General features: G+C 50.1%; 2 protein-coding genes across 3 annotated transcripts; one reads left to right on the top strand and one right to left on the bottom strand.

Annotated features, from left to right (window-relative positions):
• Nucleotides 1–2184: 2184 nt before the first annotated feature.
• LOC112890722 (acyl transferase 7-like) lies at nucleotides 2185–3878 on the top strand. The gene is made up of 2 exons (XM_025957573.1): nucleotides 2185–2697; nucleotides 2795–3878. Exons 1-2 carry the CDS (start codon nucleotides 2251–2253, stop codon nucleotides 3650–3652), a joined length of 1305 nt encoding a protein of 434 aa, XP_025813358.1. The 5' UTR covers nucleotides 2185–2250; the 3' UTR covers nucleotides 3653–3878.
• Nucleotides 3879–5013: 1135 nt separating this feature from the next.
• Nucleotides 5014–10608, bottom strand: LOC112890721. 2 transcript variants are annotated; one of them, XM_025957572.1, is made up of 5 exons: nucleotides 10328–10608; nucleotides 8073–10169; nucleotides 7713–7833; nucleotides 6169–6228; nucleotides 5014–6064 (listed from the first exon to the last, which is right to left on the bottom strand). In XM_025957572.1, exons 2-5 carry the CDS (start codon nucleotides 10121–10123, stop codon nucleotides 5126–5128), a joined length of 3171 nt encoding a protein of 1056 aa, XP_025813357.1. In that variant the 5' UTR covers nucleotides 10124–10169; nucleotides 10328–10608; the 3' UTR covers nucleotides 5014–5125. The 2 variants fall into 2 exon arrangements, with proteins under 2 accessions (XP_025813357.1, XP_025813356.1); XM_025957571.1 differs by having other exon boundaries at nucleotides 8073–10608.
• Between the last annotated feature and the right edge of the window lie 331 nt (nucleotides 10609–10939).

Below are 10939 nucleotides of genomic sequence, written 5' to 3'. Positions count from 1 at the left end.
CTTGGGTCACCTGCCCGGCCCATTCTCACGTGCGACTCCTGCCACCTCCTTTTCTGGACCAAACAGAGGTACTCGTTACGGTGATTGGTTGGTTGGGATAGGCCGCAGAATGCGATTCTGTCTGGGCTTGGAATCGGTCCTGGCTGGATTCCCACCGCAGCCCAACTAGCAAACCATTTCCCCGGCTAAGTAACTAAGATCATTGTTATAGGAGTTTTCACAGCGGTTTAAATCACATTATATAAGAAAAAGAATGATGACACGGCAAGAAATTTATAGGAGATGAGAAAAGATGGGTTTCACCAGGAGTAAGTGGGTGTTTATCGTTTGCAAAGACTATGAAACATGTTGAAAACTGAGTGTTTTTTTGCAGGCCAAACGAGGCAAGCTCTGCGCTCTCCGGTGTTGTGCTGAACAGGGCTGCACGCGTGTGTCTTGTGCGATCCATGTTGAAAATTATGCTCCTCACGTCAGCGTCTCTCCAGATTTCCACGGCTGCTGCCTGCCTTGTTCAGCTCACGAGAAGGAAAGGAAAACGAGGCGTTTTCTCTCTTTTTTTTCTCTTTTTGAGTTCACTTAGCCCAGAAGACATCGGAAAACGGGAGCACAGGCACGAAGATTTCCTAGCAGCCCTGTCGTCGTCGAGGTCGACGGAGTCCGTCGAGCTCGGGTCCGGAGCGTGCGCGTGAGCTTGGATGCGGTCCACTACTTTGCCTGGAGAAATTGTTTGGCTTTGCCCCGGTGAGCTGCGCAGGTCAGAGGGATGCGGTGGTGGTGGTACTGGTGGTGGCCGTCCAGCGCCAGCTTTGCTTCCAGAACACACGCAGCCACGCAGGGGCATTGACAAACGCTACCTGCGCGCCGCGGCGTAAACAAGTTGTCTAACCAGTGGCAGTGTCATGGCACACGGTTATACCGGTTCAAACGTATGAAAAAGAAAAATCAGTGCACGCGCTTAGGGCGTATTGGAGCGGAGCAGATGCTTGAACCGGAGCTGTTCCGACTATAGCAGCCGTACCAACAGTAACGAGACAAGCACTACTGGCTAATAGTAAATGCTATTTATCTTTCAACGGATTTTTTTTGTTTTGGTGATATTTGCAATGTTTTGGTCGGAGAAAAAAAAAGTTGGTGTAGCAGTGAAGTAGTAAGATGTCATAGGTAATGGGTATAGAAATCAAATGTTTTAAAAAAAATTAAGGCAACAAATTCCAGTAAAGACATGCCGGTTTTGCAATGTTCCGCAGTCTAAGAAATAAATGGTCCGTCAGTAACATAATATGTTCCATGTAGAGAAATAAACTCTTGTCGAGAATCAAAAAGTTTTTGCCATGGAAGGAATGATTTCATTCCAATGGTTAGAAGAGTGAAAGACTTTATAATCCCTCTCTTTATTCCATGCTCTAAAGATAAAACATTGATGTAGGACGAAATTTTCATATTCGGAGCTATTTGTGCAATCAAGTTCCCAATTAGCAGTCTTCAAGTGAATAGTTTGCTTATTTTGAAGGTATTATGCCTGATTTGGCATGTGTAATGTATACTTCCTCATGCTTCGATATGGCTTCAGGTGTCTAATATTTTTTTTATTGACAAACTTACAAAGTTAGTTTAAGGACTTTAGGGGCATGAAGGTTTTGAGGAGGTCCTTGAATTTAGAGAGCGTGACCTTAGAAGGCGGATGTTAAGCGGGCAGGCATGGGAGCTTGTGAGTAGTGATGATACGAAAGAAAAAAAGATCGTGCAAAACAGAATATTATTGTGGGTAATAAGATTATTAGGAAGAAAAAAAAGATATCGGAACCGTTCAATTGCGATTCAAAGGATCGATAGACAAGATAATAAAAAGAAACAGATAACTAGAGTATAAACATCACACATACTTCAAAATTCAATGCTCCCCCTACCTATTGTCACAAACCGAGAACTTGAACCATTTTCTCCAAGGAAAAGCCTACCAACTTTAACTATTGTTGCAAGCAAGACATGTTTCACTATGGAAGTGGTTCGTGATGGCTGAATCTAGTTGCTCCACCTTCGCATCGTGCGGTGGGCGATCCTTTTCAAATCCACTCACGCGCGACCGACGCACAGAAAACTAGTCGTAGCGGCCACACCACGGTTTTCCCGAAGGCCTTATAAAACCCCGGACCGGTCGTACCTTGCTTCCCAGGTGAGCCACAGCCTGCCGGTGCGCGCACCCACCACCACCGCCGCGCCCCCCCAGATCCCCCACCGGCGGCGGCCACCATGCGGACCGCGGCGGCGGCCACGGTCACGCGCGTGGCGCAGCGGGTGGTGGCCCCGTCGGCGCCCACGCCCCGCGGCGAGCTGCCGCTCTCCTGGCTCGACCGCTACCCGACGCAGCGCGCGCTCATCGAGTCCCTCCACGTCTTCAAGGGCCGCGCCGGCGCCGACGCCGAGGTGCCCGCCAGGGCCATCGAGCGCGCGCTGGCCACCGCGCTCGTGAGCTACTACCCCATCGCCGGGCGGCTCGCTGTCTCGGGCGAGGGGGACCTGGTGGTGGACTGCACGGGCGAGGGCGTCTGGTTCATCGAGGCCACGGCGAGCTGCACCCTCGAGGACGTGGACTACCTCGAGTACCCGCTCATGGTGCCCAAGGACGAGCTCCTGCCGCACCCTACCTACCCGGCCTCCGACCCCCTCCCTGAGGACTCGCTCATCCTCCTCGTCCAGGTGAACAGCAAGCAAAGAAGTTTGAATCTTTCTTCTGTTCTTATTACGCGTTCGCTTTGTGCCGAAATAGATCGAGGTCAACGGCTCCGCAATGCAGGTGACGCAGTTCGCGTGCGGCGGCTTCGTGGTGGGCTTCCGGTTCAGCCACGCCGTCGCCGACGGCCCCGGCGCGGCGCAGTTCATGTCCGCCGTGGGCGACGTCGCGCGCGGGCACGCGGCGCCGCTGGTGTCCCCCGCGTGGGCCCGCGAGGCGATCCCGAGCCCCCCCGGCGCGGCGGTGGGCCCGCTCCCGGCCCCGACGGAGCTCCGCCTCCAGTACCTGGCCATGGACATCTCGGCGGGGTACATCGAGCACTTCAAGGCCCGGTTCCTGGAGCGGACGGGCCACCGGTGCAGCGCGTTCGAGGTGCTCATCGCCAAGGCGTGGCAGTCCCGCACCCGCGCGGCCGGGTTCGCGCCGGGGACCCCCGTGCACGTCTGCTTCGCCATGAACGCGCGCCCGGCGCTGGCGGCGCTGCGCGGGCGGGCGCTCCCGGACGGGTTCTACGGCAACTGCTACTACATCATGCGCGTGTCGGCGGACGCCGGGGCCGTGGCGGGCGCGCCGGTGCACGACGTGGTGCGGCTGATCCGCGAGAGCAAGAGGCGGCTGCCCGGCGAGCTCGCGCAGTGGATCGCCGGCGGCGGCGGGGGAGAGGGGGCGGGGGACCCGTACCGGATCACGTCGGACTACCGGACGCTGCTGGTGTCGGACTGGTCGCGGCTGGGGTTCGCGGAGGTGGACTACGGGTGGGGCTGCCCCGCGCACGTGGTCCCGCTCACCAACCTCGACTACATCGCGACGTGCATCCTGGTCCGGCCACCGGCGCGCAAGCCCGGCGCGCGGCTCATCACGCAGTGCGTCGCCGCCGGCGCCGTCGACGACTTCCACAAGGCCATGATGCGCCTCGACTGATGCTTGCTTCCCCCTACGCTACGACCTGTTATTAATCCCCAGCTGCGTAAATTCATTTCGTTCGTTCGTTCGTTCGTTGCCGATTGGGTATGGGTAGTTGATGAGTGGGAACTCTTTTACTATATATATAAATATTTTTTAAAAAAAGCGATCGACCATCGCCAGTGGATTGGATGTAAGCGTTCGTGCGTGCCTGTAACACGAAGCATTGTTGCCCTTTTTACTAGATGTTGCTCGCGATCGTGGAGTACAAACAAATCAACAATAAGTAGGTGGGGAGCCACCGTCTGCTGTCCCCTCTCGCTTAAGCAAAAGAGCAAAAGAAGCTGCTCCTCTACCGGAAAGAGTTCAGGTGATGCATCCATCTAGTACCTGTCACTGGCTCACTGCTTCCATCGAACCAGGGGATGCTAGGCAAATAGGCAGGGATGCGGTACGACGTCTCTGTCCGGGCGTCGCGATCTCGGTTCCGTTGAGCTTCCGTTGGCCTGGAAAGCGTGCCCGAAAAAGGTTACGAGCCACGGGTCGAGAAGATGGAAAGGTTGGTGACCGGTGAGCCGGATTGTTGCTTGCTTCGCTTGGCATTCCCGCATTGGGCCAGTCATCAGTCATCACTCATCAGTGCGTGTGCCTGCTGTCAAGCTAGCAATGGCAAGCGAGGTTTCAGCCTGTCGGGCACCGTGATCCTCCCGTGCCCCGGACCACGGGGGCACTTCTGGGGGCGCCCACTCCTCGTCCGGCTGTCCCCTCCGGCACCCGTCGGTGGAGCGCTGCGGCAGACCGAAGTGAGCGATCAGCTGGCGGGGACACGCGGGCCGCTCGGAGCTCGACGAGCCGCGCGACTCGCGAGCGCGTCACGTCGCGATCCCGGCCGGGGCCGGGGGACGCTACTCATTCGCCTGCCGATCTGGAAGTGGCGCTGGAACGACGACCTGGATGGAGGTTCTGGAGAACGGCAACGCAACGCTGGGCTTCTAGCTGGTTTGCTCTTTAGTTTTACCTCTCTGCTCTCATCTCAAGCAACCGATCAAAGTAGCCCAGAAGATCTATTTTGAAAAGCCCAAAACGACTAAACTGGAGTAGTAGCACGGCACCAGTTTTCTTCATCCAGTGGAGACCAAACATAGAAAACATCATTTCCAGACACGCAAGCGAAACCATTCCGGCAAGACAAGTTCGAATGGTACGGAAGATTCAAGTCGCATCAGAGCCACATCACAGGTTACTCGATCCTGCATCGACAAAACATCTTTGCCGCTGAAATTGTTGGTTACCGCATCGTTCGCGTCTCGCGATTCCTACCCCAGAGCCATAAACTGTGACCGACAGCTGAAGCCTACTTCTGACTGACCTTTTTTTCCTTGAATCCTCACTTCTGACTAACATACTACAAACTAGTAACACAACCCGCCATACATACACCCTCCCGTTCAGACTTCGGAGCAAGATGGGACCAGAGACGCTCGGCTAGTTCTAGTGTGGCTTCCAGCTTCCATGCCATGGCTCCCTCGCTCCTCCCAGCGAGGTCGGCTCGGGCGCCGCCACATCGGGCTCCACAACAAACCTGGCATGCCACGCGGCGTCCTCCTGCCACTGGGCGCTAGACCGCCAGCCAGGCCGCCCAGATTGAGCTTCAGCAGGGTGCAACATGTGGTGGTGATTCCAGGGCTGCTGCACGGCCATGGCATGTTGCTGAGGCAGACGACCGTAAACATGGGGCAAGGGGCTTGACAGGTGCGGAGTTACCATTACATGCTGATGCTGCATCGGGCTATACCGGAGAGCACTGTGTCTTGGGTCCCACTCTGGTAAGTCCTTGTCGCCGCCCCAAGGATGCGCTGAAGCGTACATGCTGCCATACTTGCGAACTACCTGCCTGACCTGGTTGATTGGGGGAGAAATAGCCTGCACATGCTGCTGCCTCTGGTAGCAATGTGGTGCTGCAACATTGGGGGATCCGTCTGAGATGCTAACAAAATCATATTCAGGAAGGTCATCGTCATCCTTGATGACACCGTGGCCAAAGCCCGGGGGAACGTCGTCAGTTGCATCATCCTTAAGGCAAGGGCGCTCGTTGGAGTAGCCAAAATGAGAGGCAGGAGATCTGGTACGCAGAGAAGACATTGGCACTGAACTTGAAAGCATGGCCTGCGGCTTCCTCGAGATTGACATAGGGTGCCTCTTAGAACTGTCATGCCTTGTGGGTGTTCTGGTAGTAATGCAGGGCCTCCGCCACACAAAGACACCAATAACAGATACTCCGGTCATGGTTTGACTGGCCGAGTGCTCCTTTGGCAGGTGTTCCGTGAGTATCTGAGCTGCCTTCTCATGAGAAGGGCAGAGGTAGAGCTCCACCCCTTCAGTGAGCTTTACTAGTCCTACTCTCTCATCTGCAACATATGAGTCGATTGTCTGCAGGAGAAAAAGAAATTCTTAGCAAATCAGGAGTTCAGTAATAGTGTTAAATTAAACCCATATAATGTGGTAACAGATGCTAATAATTGGGGAGCAGGGACCTGCAGGAATTGCTGCTGGCCACTCTCAAGAGAGCCCTCCTTCAAACGCAACTCAGTTACCTGCAGAACAATTACAGTAAAAGGAAAGGATATATTCTGAGTATGTCCGAGAAAACATATTCTGAGGAGCTAGACTAAAGAAAATGCTATGGGACAATTTTGGTCACCACATTAGCATATCTATTTATATAAACAGCAATGCATGAAAAATAACCTCTAGAATTTTATATAAATAGCAATGCATGAAACATATCTATTCAAGATGTAGTTGAAAGATTTGATTGTAGTCACTGGCACTAAGCATTAAACATAATAGACACATGCACGAACAAAAGAAAAATCAAATTCAAGTAAATACAGATGTAACATGTAAGATCAGATAGTACCATGACACACTGAGACTAAAGTGCATTTTCTTACCAGTGCCCTTTTTCTTGTCTATTTCATATATTAAATTCCGATTAGCTTTACATCACCAAATATAGTGGCAAAATAAAAATAAAAGTATACAGTCCAAGCTTGGTATGTGATAACCATTAATTTCAGCATCATTGTAAAAAGAATAGTTCTACAATAGGAAAAAGATAGTGCTTTGAGAAATGCCAGTGCCACAATTTAACACTATCACGACATTATATTTACACCAAGTGTTACTACAATAGTATTAAACAATCACGACACTATGTTTACCAAATGTTACTATGATCAGTATTAAACTAATTCTAACTAGGACCAACCAGGTCTAACAGACATATATTTACACTTTTGGGAAGCATGTCTGTTGAAGCTTTTGGTTCTTCTACGATTTTCTTTTGTTGCTCCGTAGTCGGACAAGCAAATTTGCAAGTGCACATCTATCTGTGCAATTGGAGCATGGTTGTTTGGTTCTTTCTTTCTAGATTCAAATTATGGGGGATTAATTACAACCTTAATTACCAACTAAACATACTGCCCACTGGTAGCAGTAGATGATCCAGTTTATTGTTTAGTTGTTCCACTTCTGGTTATAGTTTATGCTTATATAAGCGCTGTTCTGGCCAGTAATTGCTGTGATTTCTGTTCTGGCCAGTAGTAGCTTAATGGAAAACATGTTAGGCACGTTCTCAGAAAGGAAAAGGCAAAATAATGCAACCCATACAGTAACCAGAAAACAACACCTGCATTAACATGTACTCGGTGTGAAGAACTGAAAACTGAAAGAAAAGATATTCCACATGCAATACATGTTGGTTTCACATGGATAAAGTACGGTAATATCCAATTGGCCAGTTTATGGATTCGCAGGCTGAGAACAAACTCAATGAGTTTAATAAAAATAACCTTGAGCCTAAACACAAATTTGCAAGCAGATGAATATGCATTCAATGGCATCTTACAATCATTCATTTACATGTGGCAGAACAACAGCTTCATGGCAACTAGTACAAGAAAGAATATATTTCAAAACCAGCAAGGATGTGGGCCAATTGTTAAACACTAATTTTAGTACAAATCAAAATCATCCATTAGATATATATATGAAACTAAGCACAGAAACAAATTACCGTTACAACACGGCTCCTGGATTTAGGCAGTTGTTCAAGAAATTCTTGAAAATCAGTAAGCCTCACTCTTCCCTTGATCTCAACAAAGTGGCGCCACTCATTTGTTGATGGCTTTTCACCACTGGAAAATAGAAACATTAATAGGAGTTAGGATATGATAACAGAATCCTAAAATGTGTGTTAGGACAAGCATTTCTCTAAAATGGAATACAGCATACAGGTTTACACATAAAAGGGGAGTTTACCTCTGTATAAATAGTAATGTTCTTTTGTTGGGTTAAAAATATGAAAGTTATCAAAGATATTGTTTTCAAAAGTTAACTGCATGCATTAACTAGAAGCGACATAGGTGAAACAAACCTTTTGAAGATAGCAACAACTTTTATAAGTGAAGATAAAGTTAACTGAATTGTTCCCTCCCATAAAGTGTCATTCATCAATGTGCCATCACTAATTGGCTTTAACTGCACAGTAGATCCAGAAATTGAGGCAGTACCAGTACCTAGTTTTTCAACATCCATCATTTCAGGGGAAGATTTGATCAACAAGCAGCCCTTAGGTTGTTTAGATGGACTCAAGTCATGAATTGATCCATTTTCGGTTGACTTTATACTGGCCTGACAATTATCTTCTGGTGATGGTGCCTCACATGTGAATTCAAACTCTGATGGACCAGCATTATCCTCCCCTATATGATTTTTCTCTGGCTTTAACATAAGGTAAGCTTTGTCAGTAATACTAGGATCAGCTTGTGCAGTTTCAGTGGAGTGGCATTCCAAAGGTATATCAGAATCAGGGGCCTCCACAAACTCATCCCATGACATAATTTCTGGAATATTTTCTGTATACTTCAAGTCATGCACCACTCTTTCCTCGATGAGATCAGCCTTCTCATTTGCTAGGCATTCTAAATTACTCAAGAGATTACTGTTGCCAATACCAGCAGATCCACCTTGCACAGTGTTATCTGATTCAATGTCTCCCCTGTATGCACTTACTATATCATCAGATCTGGTTCGACCTTCAATAAAATTTGATGGAACATGAGAAAGCAAATCGCTTCTGAGCTCAGCCCCAACTGAAATGCTATCAGTCTCTTCCACTTCAACATGAAATTCACCTTTATGTGTTTTCCTGACCAATCTAACATTTACTTCTCTAGTAGGAAGAACAACCATCTTTGCAAGCTCTTCAGCTTTAGCCAGCCGCCAAGCTGAAAGCTCCTTTGAAGCGAGTTCGTCCGTAGTCATTGAACATAGACATTTGGGTGTGATCTCTCCGGATAAGACCTGTTCCCTCAGCACAGGGTTACTTTTATCTTTCAAATTAAACAACAGTGATCTACCTTTCTCCTTATACTTCTTATTGACTCCTCCAAACAGTTTGAACAGCTCCTCTTCAATTCCAAGTGCTAAAGATTGCCCCTTTTGAATCATATCCTTCTTTTCCCCTGTTGTCCCATCTGAAGTTTTTGTTCTTTTAAACTCAGGCTCATTCAGAGATACAGTAGCCCCAGCATGAATATCAGAAGTTGTGGTTCTCTTTGAATTAAGCTGTGAAATGGATCCAGAAGCTCCAACAACACTGTCAGGAGCACAGAAGGGCCCATGGCCTTGCAAAATTTTATCTGAAATGCTGTTACCCAGTACATCATTTTCCAAACGAACATGCATTGCATGTTCTTGTGCATCTTTACTCACTTTTATGGTCATGTTTGATCCCAAAATTCTACAGCTTAAGATGTCATCTTGCTTGCTTCTGCTACCAACGGATTTGGGGTCAGTACCAGCATCAGCTTCACCGTCACCGTGAGATATGCATGTATTTGGACTTTGCAATTTACCATCTGCATGTTTGTTCACATTGGAAGATCCAATAGGCGAAACCTTTGGAGCAGATTGCTGCACACTCTGCTGATCAGAATCCACACATAAGGCAGCAGCTAGAGTCTCCCTGAACTTTGATCTCACGGTCTCAGAAGACTCTGGGTATGCCTTCAGCAGAGGTTCCTTCTTCACAGAGCACTTGCTAGTGGCCTGAGATTGCAAAGGCTTCGGCACCTGAACCTTCATTGATAAAGCCATCTTCTTTCCCACAGCAGGTGGTGGTGGTGGCTGTGGTGAAAGAATTCCGGGCAGAGCCGGCTGGACACTCAGCACCTGCTGCGGCGGCCTCAAGGACACCCTACTCAGGTGCGGCGCGTTGGGACTGGACGCAGCAACCTGCGCCGGCTGCCCGCCCATGGGCACGATCAGGTACGAGCTGGTTGGCGCCTTCGCGCCACAGATGCCAGGGCCAAACATACCGTGGCTCGCGGGCTGCGGGGAATGGAGGGCCGCCGGGGGCAACGATCGCGACGCCGCCCCGCTGCCCGGCGCCGGCTGCGCCCGCGCCTGCTTGGGGAGCTCCATCGCGCCGCAGCAACGCCTTCCCCGGAAAAAGAAAAAAAAACGCGCGCTAACACGAGACCGGTCCGCGTTTACGGCGAGAGAATTGTTTCGTTAGCCAGGGTTTCAATCAGCGTCTCGCGCGAACAATTTACCGCGCGGAAGATGGGGGAGGCGCAACCAGAGCGAAATGCGGGTTCCGGCGGGGGCGGGGGTCGCGAGGCTCACCTCGAGGCGATCGTGGAGTGGTGAGGGGCGGGGGCCGCTTCGACGGCGGCGGACGGGGAGGTAGGGTTTTGGGGATTAGGGGTTTCGATCGGCTCCTTCCCCGCTTCTATCGGGCGCGGAAGCGAACGAGGGAGAGGAGGAAACGGCGGCGAGGACCGCGACGCCGGCACGCGGCACGCGTGAGCGCTGGACTGACGACGAGGCCGAGTGTTGTCGAGTGCGGTTGGGTGGGCCTCGAGGGCTACAAATTCGCTTATCCCCCATCATCTTGGCCCATAATTCAGAGACCCACCACTAGGTCCATGTAAAAATTTTGGGCTGGTCTGCGCTGGCCGCCAAGCTGAAAGCTCCTTTGAAGCGAGTTCGTCTGTAGTCCGTGAAGAGATTGAGAGGTGGGCCGGGTTGTGTACTGTGTTCTTTAAAGCAGGCTATGCAGGTCGTTCAGGCCGCACATTAGGCCTGTTAGCATGCATGTTACCAGCTAAATAGGAAAGAATTTATGCATGCATGCAGAAGTAAACAACAATGCTGACATCACCCACATGCATGCAAATTTAAAATTAAAAAAGCTATAACTATTAAACTGAGCATCCAGATTAAATTTAGATTGCA

The sequence above is a fragment of the Panicum hallii genome, chromosome 4, assembly GCF_002211085.1.
Source record: "Panicum hallii strain FIL2 chromosome 4, PHallii_v3.1, whole genome shotgun sequence".
Lineage (NCBI taxonomy): Eukaryota > Viridiplantae > Streptophyta > Magnoliopsida > Poales > Poaceae > Panicum > Panicum hallii.
The sequence above is the reverse complement of the archived record's forward strand: the minus strand, read 5'-3'. Positions and strand labels throughout refer to the sequence as shown.